General features: G+C 40.7%; 1 protein-coding gene and 1 pseudogene across 2 annotated transcripts; both read right to left on the bottom strand.

Annotated features, from left to right (window-relative positions):
* Positions 1-637: 637 nt before the first annotated feature.
* Positions 638-1,972, bottom strand: LOC145091767 (PRA1 family protein E pseudogene; annotated as a pseudogene).
* A 73-nt stretch (positions 1,973-2,045) lies between these two features.
* On the bottom strand, positions 2,046-5,125 carry BMY2 (beta-amylase 2). 2 transcript variants are annotated; one of them, XM_079029556.1, is made up of 9 exons: positions 4,720-5,125; positions 4,309-4,533; positions 4,142-4,222; positions 3,822-4,025; positions 3,381-3,734; positions 3,012-3,272; positions 2,738-2,944; positions 2,432-2,660; positions 2,046-2,349 (listed from the first exon to the last, which is right to left on the bottom strand). In XM_079029556.1, exons 1-9 carry the CDS (start codon positions 5,080-5,082, stop codon positions 2,324-2,326), a joined length of 1,950 nt encoding a protein of 649 aa, XP_078885682.1. In that variant the 5' UTR covers positions 5,083-5,125; the 3' UTR covers positions 2,046-2,323. The 2 variants fall into 2 exon arrangements, with proteins under 2 accessions (XP_078885682.1, XP_078885683.1); XM_079029557.1 differs by having other exon boundaries at positions 2,555-2,660.
* Between the last annotated feature and the right edge of the window lie 9,382 nt (positions 5,126-14,507).

The following is a 14,507-nucleotide window of genomic DNA, read 5'->3' as shown; positions in this document are numbered from 1 at the left end:
TTAAAAGATTTTATAAAAAAGCAGACACGTGTTTTCAAGAATCAAGTGTCTTAACACCAAATCGCAATATTATGTACTTTTAAATAGACACAAATGCACACAGAATCTTGTAAAAATCATCGTTGCTTCGTTTGGTAATGAATTTTTGAGATCTCACAAAAGTCTTAGCTTTTAGATTTTAAAAGTCCAATTGAAAAAATGTTTAAAAGTATCAGTTTAAAACTTTTAATTTATAACAAAAAAACTCATAATACAACAATTTATTTTGGGTAGCGCTTAAAAATATATGCATGTTAAAACAAAATTAGTAGGTCGTCCATAAAAAAATATGTTTCTATCGTTCACATGTCATTTATGTAACTTTACATTTTTTTTAAATTTACAACTAAACATTTTTTACAAATAAAAATACAACTTTCAGCTTCAACTACGGGCTATAACTATCAAATATTTCTCACAAATAAAGGTTTTTATTTGCTTTTAGGGTGTGTTCCACAAAAAATTTTGTATTACACAAGAAAATATAAATTATAATATGAACACAGTCAAAAAAAATTATAGGATATAGCTTTATGAATTCCATTTTCAAATCCTTCCACTCAGTCAAAAAAAAAATATCAAATATGGAAACAAGATGAAACATAAACAAGCTCCATATCCAAACTTCAACAGAAAGAATTCAACAGTAATCGAATAGATGTGAAAAAAAAACAACACTAATGTCCTAATCAATCAAGAATCTGAAGAAAAAATAAATAAAACAATTTGCCCATGATTTGATATGATGAATTTGAATCGTAAGTTCTACTTGTTACCAACGACAGAAACCAAACCTCCATCGCCGGCCTCTTGTTCATCCAAAAACAAGTCGTCGGTGCCCCTGATTCCGGCGTGTATCACGACAACAGCAGCCCCAACAGATAACGCCACCAATAGGATCGTTCCGACGTCAGTGCAAGCCAATGCGAAGATCGTTAACAAACTCAGAGTCATTAACACAACACGATCATCAAAAACATGGTTGAAAATCACAACAGGATTGCGGGGATCACGGAAGAAATAAAGGAAAAACCAACCAACAAATACGATCAAAAAGGTTATCATCGAGATTGGTTGATAAATCAGACTGAGGAAGAGTATGAGGAGGATAACCATGGCGTAATTCACCCGGAAGTAGTTGAGGTTTCGTTTGACTCGACGGGTGGCGTCGTCGTAGCTTAGTGGCCGAGTAACGGCGGAATGGTTGAAAAATTCTCGCCATGGGCGACGCCTGGCGATGAAGTTTTCGGTGTGGAACCTGGCACGTGCAATCAGTGTGTTAGGAGTTATCGGTAGCGGTAGATCGGTGCAGGCATTGGCGGTGGTGGGGGCGGTGCTGGTGGGGAGTGTGCCATAACCGGCGTTTGAGTTCTTCGACATTGTTGGATCAGTTAGGGAAAAACGGAGAATGAATCCTTGGATTATTGATTTGTATGGTGAAATTGGAGACCAGATCTGGAAAAAGGTGACAAGGCCAGCGGTGTTAGAAAAAAGTTAAGTTGCAGAAAGTTTCATTTTCACCATGAAAATGAAAAGGCTGAAGCTTTTTTTTGGGTTTCAATTCAATTGTTGCTGAAAATCAGAGTGAATCCACTGAAAGTGGCAAAAGTTTGATCTTTGATTAATTTTATTATCGAGTATAGATTCGGAAAAAATGGTGGTTGAACCTGTCAACTCGTGTTACGGGAAACTTGATCTGTTGTTCATCGAACAAATGTAAGGCTGACAAACATATAAAATACGATATTCAATCCCTAATCAACGTAAACGTGTACCCAATTCACAAAATACTTCACCCATGCATAAAATCAGGATTATCCAAATTGCTTTTATTTCAGATAATTTGATCGACACCAAAACGACATTTGATTCTACTTTCTAATGGCGTATTGAGTTATTTTGGTTCTTTCTAAATAAATCAAGGGTTACCACAAAATAATCATATTTTAAGTATTTATCATAAAACAAAGATCCATTTATCTTTGATTATATGGGGCAACTTTAGGTTAACACTAAACACATCGCAAAGTTCTACATTTTTTTTTAATAATGTGGAGATTTTGGTTACATATTTCATAAAAATCAAATGAAAATTCTTTTCAATCTTGTGATCATCTTCAAACACAATTTCTTTCAATCAAAAAAATAAATTTACAAAACAATATATTTAAAATATTTCTTTGGAATTAATATATATCCATTATGGGTTGGTTAATTTGGTGGCGATAAAGTTACTTTTAGCAAATCATCAGATCAGGTTATCAAGAATTGTCTTCTTCACATTTCACATTTCTGTTCCCACATTTTCTCCTACAAAAAAAATATCAAAAACTTAAAGCAAAAAAAAATGAAAAATCAAACAAGAGGTTGAGAAAGATGTAGTATGATATACCATGCATGCATCTAACGAACTGGTCAAGTTCTGAGAAGCATAATGTTGTATCAAGCAAGGGCAAAATGGGAAACGGTGGTTTATAATTAAAAAACACAAAATGATGATGATCCGGATCATTACTCGGTTTTGCAGTCTCAAGTAATCTCATCAACGCTTCCCTATCAAAACATGGAAACACATTTTCACCAGCTACAGATAAACCTTCCTCCCAAGCTGAATTCAATACCTGTAAAAAATCACAATCAATAAAGATTCATTCTATAACCATCATTATAAAGATAAAAAAAAAAGTCAACAAACAACCTGCCAAGTCAACCCTTCTGGATCATGATTTTCCTTACTAGAAAGATTAAGATTCGATCCTGGACACACAAACTTCACTGCAACTGAGTGTTTCTTAAGAACCTTAAAAAGCCTCGAGTATCCATCATGGTTATCAGGGTTATAATATCCAGCTGTCAACTCAGCTGCATGGCTTTTAGATCTATACCACCAATAAACAGCTGGAATCTAGACAAAAATTTCATATGAGTGAATCTCATATAGTAAATTTCAAGATTTTTACTAAAGTATTTACCTTAACAAGTATCTGTATTTCTTCAAATGCTAGGGTTGCAAGAGAGAGGATTGTATTGACATGATCAATTAAGAATTGGGAATACCATTGAAGGAAGAATCTCCCATAATGGCTTCCATAATCACCATGTTCACAAAAGAAACCAGTTTCTTGTGGACTCGAATTGTAGTCACCACAATTTTCAGGTCCTCTACCCCAAAAAGTTTGACCACGAAGACTTGAAGATTTGACTAGATTTTGTTGCATGTATTTATCGTAACACTGCAAAAAAGATTTGTGTCTTAGATGGGTAGTAATAATTTAATATTATATTAATTTGTTGTTAGTTACACTAATCAAAATGGTAATTAAGTATATATATAAAAATACCTGGAACTCACCAATACCAGGATACCTCCATCCCATTTTTTCTGAAAAAGAAGGATATTTAAGCTCTCCATTGACACCAAGTCCTATTTCAACACCAGTAATAAGACCTTCAACAAACATGTCATCAAACTCTGTTCTGAAGCTTCTCATCACATCAAAATACACCTCAGCAGCAGTTCTTCCTTTCAAGACTCTTTCTTTATCAATACCCCATGATAGACATTCAGTGTTTCTTCTTCCTTCACGATCTGTAAAGAAAATGTCTTTGTTTTCTTTCCCAATTTCAACAACCCATTGAGGGAGGGGTATAGAAATAGAATCATTCCCTCCATACTCATGAAATGCTAACCCTACCTTTAGAATTGAAGGAGAAATTAGATTTTTTTTTTTTTTTCATATGATAATAAGAATCAAGAAGAGTGATGAAGGAAATGTTGATACCTGTAACTTGAGCTCAAATTCATGGATGATGTTGAATAGTTCACGGTATCCAGACCAACAGTATTTCTGTGGGCCCTGGGCTTCAATGATACCCCACCAACATTCCACAAATACACCATCCACATGCAATGATTTTAGAAGCCTGAGCTCCTTTCTAACAGCTTCCCGATCAATCAACTGGCAGAATTTGTTAATCAACCCAGTCTGCAGTGAAATTATGTATAAAATAAATTTTATTTGTTGTTGATTGTTTGATATTTATAGAATGTGTAGAGAAATAATGAGTGGAATTAGACTATTAGAGATAACAAACCACTTACTCCAAGCATCACATAAACAGGAACATATGCAGTGCCTAAAAAGTTTAACCCTTGGTCCACTATCTGGCCTTCTTGAATAAGCTGCGATGATGAAATGCAGGGTCAAAGATGATTTTCCATGTAATTGGAAGTGTGTTTTTCAATTGCAGGGTCAAAGATGGTCAAACCTGATCAGTCTCCAAACAATCGTGTGAATTGATAGGGCTGGTACTGTATTTTTCACATTCTGTGGTACCTATTCCTGGGACCACAACAGAATCAAGAGAAGCAGGTGATGGGCTCTCATCGATTCTGAGAACTGATGATGGAAAATCGAGTGATGTTTTCACTGAATAACTTTTCAAAGAACTACTGGATACTGGACTTTCTACTGACCTTCCTGGATACAAACCCTGTTGAGAAATCATGTGTTAGTACAGCATTACTTGAAAGACCTAGAGAGGAAAGGTGATTTGATCATGAAAATGATCTTTTGTTTTTGATGATGAAATTGGCATGAATGGAATCATGCTGACATGTAGAGAAATAAGAGCCCTAATAAATGAAATTATAATTGAAAGTAAAGAAGAATAGTTCACCAATTTAGAAGACGGTGTAGATTGGCGAAATGTAGTGCCATCGGCCTCGACGGTCCACCCAGCTTCGCGGGCAAGGGCGGCGAGTACGTCGTTCATGTCTGCGCGTGCCGGTAGAGGGAAGTTGCCGTATTGTCGGAGACCGGCTAGCATACGACTAGTGATGGCACGGCGGTGGCGTTCTCGAAGCTTGGTTCGTTCTTTCTCTTTCTCTCTCTCATTTCTACCGCCCCTAGGACTGGTGTTGATCGTTGTGGTAATGGTGGAGATGCCCATCGCTGCCGCAGCGAAGCCTCGTGGGCGGCGCTGCTGATGAGGTTGCGAATGGTGATTGTAGGGGCTGCCGTCGTGATTGTCACTATTCATTTCTACTGCATTTTCTCCCCGCCAACATTAACACTGAGAATTCACTTATTTATGATTTAATCGGAGAATTCCGTTAAAATCATAATATAAAAATATAAAAATAATAATAATAAAAACACAAATTTAGTCTAATATCACGATTTCTTCCATATTCGAAAATTAAGTGTTTATGATGAAATATGGTATTTTGCAGTTTTTTAAAAGGGAATATTACTTATTAAGGTAATTATTTTTCGGTTTATTTATGTCTGGGTAACTGTTTTTTTTTTCTTTTTAAAATATCTAGGTAACAAACTTGTTGAAAGTGTTACCATTATGACCTAGATATATACAAAAGAAATAGTTACCCAAACGTGAACAAAATAAAAAGTAATAGTAAATTACACTAATGGTCCCTATGGTTTGAGTTATATACTCCGTTCATTAAGGACTACTATATGACAGATCATGATATGACCCTCATTGATCTGACATATTGTCTAATTGCTGCTGAATCAGCAATGATTTAGCGTATTGGTAAAGTAAAATTTATTGGAATATCTATTTCCCAAATTTCCATGGACATAGGTAATGACAACGTTGATAGTCCATAAATGATTTCTTCTCATAAGGGAGAGAAACTAACCAAGGTCAAAAAGTTTAACCGTAAAAGAAAGGCTGACTCTAAGATAGTTCCACGTGTCACTCCTAAAGAGTTCATTTGTTTCTATTGTCAATTGAAGGGGCATTGGAAGCGAAGCTGTCTTGACTACCTGAGAGATCTAAGAGATGGTAAAGTCAAATTGTATGGCTCTACTTCAGATACATTCACTATCTAACTCTATTAGGTTCCTATTTATAGATTCTTATTACATGATGTTAAGTTACATTTTGATGCTTTGCAGAATCTAAAGAGAAATAAGGAAGCTTAAAGGAAAAGTAAGTTGAGTCTGATCATGAAGAAGTGGATTTCGGTCGCATGGTTCGATGATCATATTTTGAGTTGTTGCTTAGGAGTTATGATAGATTGCTTAGGAATATCTAGAAACATAATTTTCATATGTATTTGCGTTGTAAGGACAAGTTTTACGCACATTATTAATAAAATTGTTTTATCTACTTTATGTTTCCTTGTAATGGCATTTATGGAAAATTGGTTTTTATATATTTCTATTATTAGCAATGCTGAAAATGGATTTGATTCTTGGTTATATCGTTTGTGGTAGTGTCGTAAATTGCCAAGTGAGGAAGGATTCTCATCACCCAAGTTTCAATTGGACAGAAACTTGGAATCATACGATTTGAATTGTGTGATGTATCATAATCTTGATCTTTGGAAAATTGGGACTAATTCATTGTTCACATATGTATGTGAGTCAAGTGAAAGACTAAAGGATCTAGTACACATTAATGTGCACTGGTCAGATCCCCCACAAAGGACGATAAGTCAATTCGTCATGATTTACTGATGGTTCAGTAAATATGGTTATGCTTACAAGTTTAAGTGTAATTCTGATACATTGAAAAGTTTCAATACACAGCAGAACGAATAAGAAGAACCAAATTTGGCCGAAAGATAAAAGTTTTTCCAATCTGAAAGGAAATGAGATTACTTTAGTATCATGTTTATCGGTTGAGTACTTTAGGCCAGTGATAGCGCAGGGTAAAGGGGGGTGAACCCCTTGTGTAACACTCTAAAAATTTAAGTCAATTTTAAACTTTTCAAAAACAACCCGATTTCATAAAATTATTACAAAAAGGTTTTCAATACAATTAATTCAGAGTATTCCAAGAATCACATCACAAAACATAATCATGAGGAGCGGTACGATCACGCCTTTGCCTTGCCACGGTCTCCTGAAGAACCTGAAAAACATTAAACCACAACTGTAAGCCCGAGAGCTTAGTGAGATACCCCCAAAATACCAACCACATTTACCATACATGCATAACATGCCATATTATAACAGAACACAGAACAGCCATGCACTTCGGGTCTACTGTGTGACTGGTCCGCCGCACCGACCAACAGTCCACCTGGTCCACCCTCCGAGTCTAGCTACATACATCGAGTCTACAGTGTGATTGGTCCGCCCGCACCGGGCCTTCAATCCACTTGGTCTACTCTCTGAGTCTACAGTATGACTGGTCCGCCTTCAGTCGGCCTGGTCCACTCTCCGAGCCTCGACACGTCTGGTTCGTCCTCTTGGGGCCTACAGCCTATCCGGACCGCTCGTTGGGCCTTCGGAATAACCGGTCTGCCCTGAGTATGTTGGCCTACAGCATAAAGCAGGTCCCGCCTCAACCCAACCCCAATCCAACAACCATGTGCACATAAACATTCAATCATATAACATATAACATCCAATCAAACCGATCTAACAAATCACATAGCATAACATCATCCTAACCAGGATACCGACCTAACCGGTCACTAGCATAGCATCATCCTACATACCAGGATTCCGACCCTAAACATGTCTCTAACATATACCATCCTAACTACCAGGATGCAACATAGCAAAGCAATAACATAACAACGATACCCGGATCACAATCCGATAAAGGGACGGCCTTGGTGCCGTAGACCCTGTTGATATAGTGAGGATAACTCACCTTGCAACTGCCGACCGAACAGATAAACCCAAGCTGCTCCGACCACTGATACGATCTCCAACACTGGCCAAAACCAAAACTCTGAACTCAAAACAAAAGCCAACAATTACCAAAATGCCCCTGGAAATCAACTGGTCAACCCTTGGTCAAAGACAAAGTCAAAGTCAACCCCTGACTGACTCTACTCGCCGAGTCAACCCGATGACTCGCCGACTCCTCATGCACAGAACTTCCCCAATCCGCGACTCAACTCGCCGAGTACAACAACTCTGAGTCCTTTCACACTCGACTCACCGAATCACAGCTCAACCAGAAGAAAGGTTAGGACCTCACGACCAGACTCGCCGAGTCCAAGAACAGACTCGCCGAGTTCAAGGCTATTTGCAACCAACTCGCCGAGTTGTTCTTCCAACTCGCCGAGTTCTTCTTCCAACTCGCCGAGTTCCATCCTATCTTCAAGCAACTCGCCGAGTACACCTTTGTGACTCGCCGAGTGCCTCTAGATCTGAATCCATACAGAGGCTTTCCAAGCCATGCAGTTGATCCAAAACGTAGATCTACCCTTCTACAACCCATCCATCACGTAAAGTGGCAAACTTTACGTGAATCCAAAGAGATCTAGGCATTTTACACGTTAGGGTTAGGGTTTGGGACAAGATGGCTTCACCAAACACTCAAGAACAGGGACTTTAATGCTCTCTAGACCTCCTCCATTCCAGATCTGAGGTAGCAACCTCAGATCTAACTTCCAACTCACAAAACCACAAGCTATTCTTTCCAAATGCTCCAAAGATGATGAATCTAGAAGAATGACAGCCCAAGAAACGAAATAATACCTCAAAAGAAAGCTCCAAAAGAAGAGAATCTGAATCCTTGCAAAGCCCCTTGCTCCAAGCCTTTTAACTCTCCAAGATCTCTTTCAAAATCTCTTCTCCAAGGTTCAAAAGCTCTTAATCCACTCACAAATGCGTCTTAGGGTTTTCTGGACTTCAAGAGAGGGTAAAGAGGCTGAGGGAAGGGTTTAGTGTCCTTTAAATAGGGCTCATCCTCCGAAATTTGGGTTTTCTCCACTCAGCACCAACTCGCCGAGTCCAGCCGATGACTCGCCGAGTTGACCACTTAACACGCGACCAGATTCGCGACCCTACTCGTCGAGTCCACTCATGGACTCGCCGAGTTGCCCTCTCACACTTACACTTTTAGCCTTTCAACTCTACTTCCGATATTCCGGGATGTTACACCTTGGATGTCAAGTGTAAGTGCTCGGGTAGTATCGGAAGGATTACCGGTTGATTAAAAGCGTTATACTCGAGGGTTGTAGTGATTGGATTGTTCTCAAGATGTTACTTTCAAGGATTAGACCAAGAAGGCAAGGTATGCGGTGATTAGAAATGTCGTGAGAGGTTGCGGGGTTGTTAGCCGAAGCGGACTTCGAAGACGAAGTCTAGTTTAAGTGGGGGAGAGTTGTAACACCCTGAATTCAGAAGACCTAGAAATGAAAGGAAAACTCAAAATCAGAAGGCAACTCGTTGAGTAGGTAGGATGACTCAACGAGTAAGAGCATAATTTGGGTGACGGGTTAAGTGACCTACTCGACGAGTTCGGGGACCAACTCGGCAAGTTGGTCAGGGTTTGGGAAACCCTACATTCAGTCTGTAACACCCATAAAATTCAAGCCAATTTAAAACTTTTTAAAACATTTAAAAACCATTAAGTTATCGCAATTTGTTTTCAAAATAGTTTAAGCATCAGAGTATCCCCATAATCAATCATGAATATATGAGGTGGTTCACGATCACGCCTTCGCCTTCCCGCAATCATCAGAAGTGCCTGAAACATAATCAACAACTGTAAGCCTGAAGCTTAGTGAGTTTCCCTAAAATACCAACGCCATACAAGCATAACCATATCATATAACAAATACAGACAGCATGCATAATGAGCCTTCAGCCTGACTGGACCGCCTCGCGGGCCTTCAGTCTATCTGGACCGCTCTCCACGCCTTCGGCACGTCTGGACCGCCTCGCTGGCCCTACAACCTATCTGGACCGCTCGCCAGGCCTTCGGCCTGACTGAATCCCTTTGCAGGGCCTTCAGTTTATCCGGACCGCCCTGGGTATGTTGGCCTACAACACAAAGCAGGACTGCCTCAACCCAACCCCCAACCAAACAAATATGTGCACATTAATATCATACACTAGCTCATTTCATATAATAGTCAAACCGATCTAACAGATCACCAATCATAGCAACATCCCAATAACCGGGATACAGACCTAACCGATCACTAACATAGCATCATCCTATAACCAGGACAATCATGTGCACATAGATAATATATAACAATCAAACCGATCTAACAGATCACAAGGCATAGTAACAATCCTATAACCAGGATATCAACCTAACCAGGTCACTAAGATATATACAGATAATCATATGTATCTAACAGATTACATAGCATAGCAAATAATTCCCGTGTGTTCCGATTAATTCCCCAAATTAGGGTTTCATTGCATTAGGGTTTTCCAAACTCTAATTAGGGTTTCCTACCCGATACTAGCCCATTTATCAAATTGATGGGCTTTTAGGCCAAGTAGGGCTTTATTGGGCCTATTAGGCCCACTATAATATCATTAAGCCCACTAGGGTTTTATTTGGCTCAATTAGGGTCCATTGGAGCTTACAAGGCCCATTAGGGTTTCAAGCACCCTAAACGAATCGAACTCCACGAGGTAAAGCCACCGCCACCCGACACGGCGGCTAGTGGCGGCAGCCACCACTCTACAGTGGTGGTTTGAGATTTCTATTATTATTTTCTTTGGCACCATTACAATGTACAACTCGATAATACACACACACTCACAATAATACACACACCTAAATACATAGCAAAACATACACACACAACCACCTCCCACTGTGGCTGGTAGTGATGAAACAATGGCAACAAGCGGTGGCCACCATGGCTGGCAGCCATGGTGGTTCCTTCCCTCGATTTCCGTCCAGCATCACACGCACACAACTTCTCACTACTGGACATGCACCCAAACGGAACCCTTGAGGCAGCAGCATAGGCGATTGACGACCGGAGGGACAAAACAACCGCAACGGCGATGCGACGGAAAAGGCTGGTAGTTACGGCCTCTACAACGAGGGTGGCGGCTCCAGTCGTTCGCTGGTACGGAAGCGGCTGAGAAGGCTCCAAAATCATGATAGAAGCGGATACAACGCCGGAAAGAGATGAAGAAGATGGCAGTCGACTTGGAAGGAGGAAATCTGGTGGCCCTTGTCGCCGATTGGAGCGGCGGCGACACTCCGTCTTCAGCAGAAGTGGTGTGACAGCGGTTGGAGGTGAGAATCTGGTAGCAGCGCTCGTCGTCGAAGGGCAGCAGCAACGGCGCTCGTCATGGCGGCGGTGCAAGGTGACTTTAGAAGAGATGCGGTGATTGGGAAGCAAGAGAAGGGGAACGATGGAGGTCCAGTGCTCGCTAGCTGATCGGAATGACGTTGAGGCGGCGCCGGTCGGAGGGGGTATAAGGTAGGTGACGGCTGGAGTGTTGAGGAGCATTTAGGGTTAGGGTTAGATGGTTATGAGACTATATACCCGGTTCCTTAAGCTCTTTCCCATAATAACAAAAATAGTCCCTCCTTGTATTATTTTTTTCGAAACAAATCCCCAATTTACCATTTAAATCCCTCCTTCTGAAAATATTTACAAATAAAATCTGAAATCTTACCAAATGGCCCTTCCATTACAAAACTCTTTTCAAGTTAGGTCCAGAACTTACCATTTAGTCCCTGCTCCCAAGAATCTTTTTAACATATGTCCAAATGATACCAAAACACCCCTGAATTCTGAAATCCTTTACAAAAATAAATCCCAAAATTACACTTTAACCCTTGAAACTAACATCCAGTTAATTATTATTTGCTTTTGGGTTATGAAAATCTAAAATAATAATTAAAATTACTTCTCAGGGTTCTGGGTTTATTATTTAATTATTCTATTTTTAACGGGATGTTACAACTCTCCTCTACTTAATTTGATTTCGTCCCCGAAATCGTTTCTTGTCATTCCTTACACGCCAAACAACTTGAACTATAATCCTGAGCATACCCTAGCATGCCCAAGGCAACCGCAACCAACCCACATAGGGTTCTGAAACCTGATGATAATTGAATTCCTTGCAATATGATTACATTTACTCGTTCCAAAATCTTAAATCTCGAGGCGGTCTGACTCCCTGACAAACCGCCCACATTGTATCATTTCTGAATTCATTGCACTTATCTCCTAACTAACTATTCAACTCCTGATAACTAGGGTTCCAACATCCGGATACTTCTCATACACCTGAGAACCTAACTCGTCAATAGTGCCCTAAACACATAAACTCTCCAAAACGGTAGGCTGCCTTCTGATTGCTTTGAAATCCACTGAGACCTCCCAGGTCCTAATTCACATGGAATACCAAATTTTTGCACGACTGCTGAACACACGAGCAATGTTACAGTCGCTCCACGCGACTTCCGGAGGAACTTCGATTAGCAATAATTGTCCTAGCTATATCGCCATTCATGGCTCCATCAATCCCTTTGATCCATCTGATCATAACAGCCTGAAAACCTGTCACCATCAAATCAAATACTAAAAAAAATGCTACCACAATAACTGTAGTCTTACATCATGTATGGTCTCCAACGACCTATCGTTACCTGATTCCAATCATGTTGTGGCCTACCCATAATCCTGTGAACTGGTCCATCCTAATCTAATCATCTGAAAAAAAAATATGTGAATGCTACGGTTACCCCCGTAGTCTTACAACACTTCCCATACCACCTGATCACTAATGAATGTTATGGCTACCCCGACCGTTTTACAACACTTTCCATATCGACCGAACACGCACTCGACCTAACACATAACTGAACGCAATTCATGGCTAGAGTCCCAACCTAATTTCCCAAAATTTTCTATCAAGCACCGAGAAGACACAATTCACGTGCTGGGGAGTTTTACCAAACTCCCAACTCACACAACCCTCAAACCAACAGCCACTTGAGTTGTCTTCCTTCCTGACAACGATGCGAGACTTATCCCATTTTCAAAACCGCTCCTGCTTTTGCATTCCAGAACAATTCTCCCCCACTTAGATTCAACCAAGTCTTCACAATACATAAAAATTTGAGAATTCCCAATCTTTCTCACTTCCAATGATCGATCCTATAACAACCAACACTTACTAATTAGTGCTACATTACTAGCTAATCCCAAATGATCACACTTCAAAAAAACCAGTTGAACACTTCCTGAATCCCAGTTAAACCAATAGTCCCTATTGCTCGAATAATCCCACACTTAAATCTTGAATTCCGAAAGATAGATGCTCCAACTAATATCTCAATAACTAGCTACTTCCGTTGACACTTTCATCCGCCAATCAGTAATGGTTACTAGAGCCACTGAATCCTGACAATGCTGAATAACCATACTGTGGGGCCTTGTCCGCAGACCTCCCACATAATACCCATCTTCTCAAAGTACTACTCCAACAGATCCCTATTTCTCAGCTCTAAAAAAATCATACCGTTCAGGGTCTCGCATCCTGACTCACTCACCAATTCAATCATCCACAACTGAACTACGGTAGCTGATACAATATTTTCCCCTAACTAGGCTACAACTACTCCCAAGACGTAGTCTCTAATCTTGAATGTGCACTAGATGGCAATCAATCTTTACCACCCGATACAAGAGATCCAAGGTGATTCGGATCGTAGCTCCTACGAGTCGGGTCGGTAATCGAGGACGCCTCACAAGATACTCATGGCATGTTGACCCACATGCGCTTACCAGCGACGACATTCGGTCGCCTATCTCTGCGACTAGCTGACCCCGAGTTGGAATATAACCTAATCATGGGGTCCCAACTCTACTCACTCCTTCGAGCTCGAAAACTGGAAGGGTACAATCCATTTCCTTGAAAACAACATTCCAATCCTTCCATTAACCATTCTACTTCCAGCTGCAAAACCCCAGCTGAACATAATCCTCACTCCCTTCTGGAGTCCCCGTGACTCGAATCCCGGCCTCGGACCAATCCCACAAAGTCTCAAATCTAGAAATTCCTATGACAGCTTCCCCCGCTCAACCTGCGGAATGTACGAGTACTAAACATCCCCCTGATCCCAAGTAATTGCAGCCCTCTGCTCACCAAAATATGTCCCAGTAACAAGTACCCACCAATCCTTCATCCCAAACCCAAGCAGGTTCAGAGCGCGCTTGACCTTCTAGTCAGTAGGACATGAACATGTGAAGCAACATCCCTCCACGTCAGATGGACACCTCATGGATATAACCGGGTCCTGAACCCTATCAAATTTCGGGGCTTCGCATCATCGAAGTCCTGATACTGGAAAGCCAGATTGGCTCCTCCCCCCATCGTTGTTACAGCTGCTATAGCTGCCACGACAGCCGTCTCGGCAATAGCCGCATAACGCTCATCAAAATACTCAACCATGGCGGTCTTGATAGAACTAATAGTCTCCGGAAGCTGTCCCCGAACCATCTCGATCACCTTCTCCCGGATGATCCCACCGACACGTTCCTCTGACAATATTGGCCTATCCTGGCTGCCAGCTCCCGATCCTAACCCAAATCCGATCTCAAGACGTCTCGCAACCACCATTCTGGTGACACACCCGAAAGATCTCGGATAACCCATATAATAATAGGGAACCAACTCTTAACCAAACCCTAGGGGTTGTGACTTCCTTGACACACGTATGGGTCATGTGCTTTCAGTAGTACAGGCCCATACTAC

This window comes from Lactuca serriola, chromosome 3 (genome assembly GCF_051521515.1).
Source record: "Lactuca serriola cultivar US96UC23 chromosome 3, Lser_US96UC23_V15, whole genome shotgun sequence".
Classification (NCBI taxonomy): domain Eukaryota; kingdom Viridiplantae; phylum Streptophyta; class Magnoliopsida; order Asterales; family Asteraceae; genus Lactuca; species Lactuca serriola.
The sequence above is the reverse complement of the archived record's forward strand: the minus strand, read 5'-3'. Positions and strand labels throughout refer to the sequence as shown.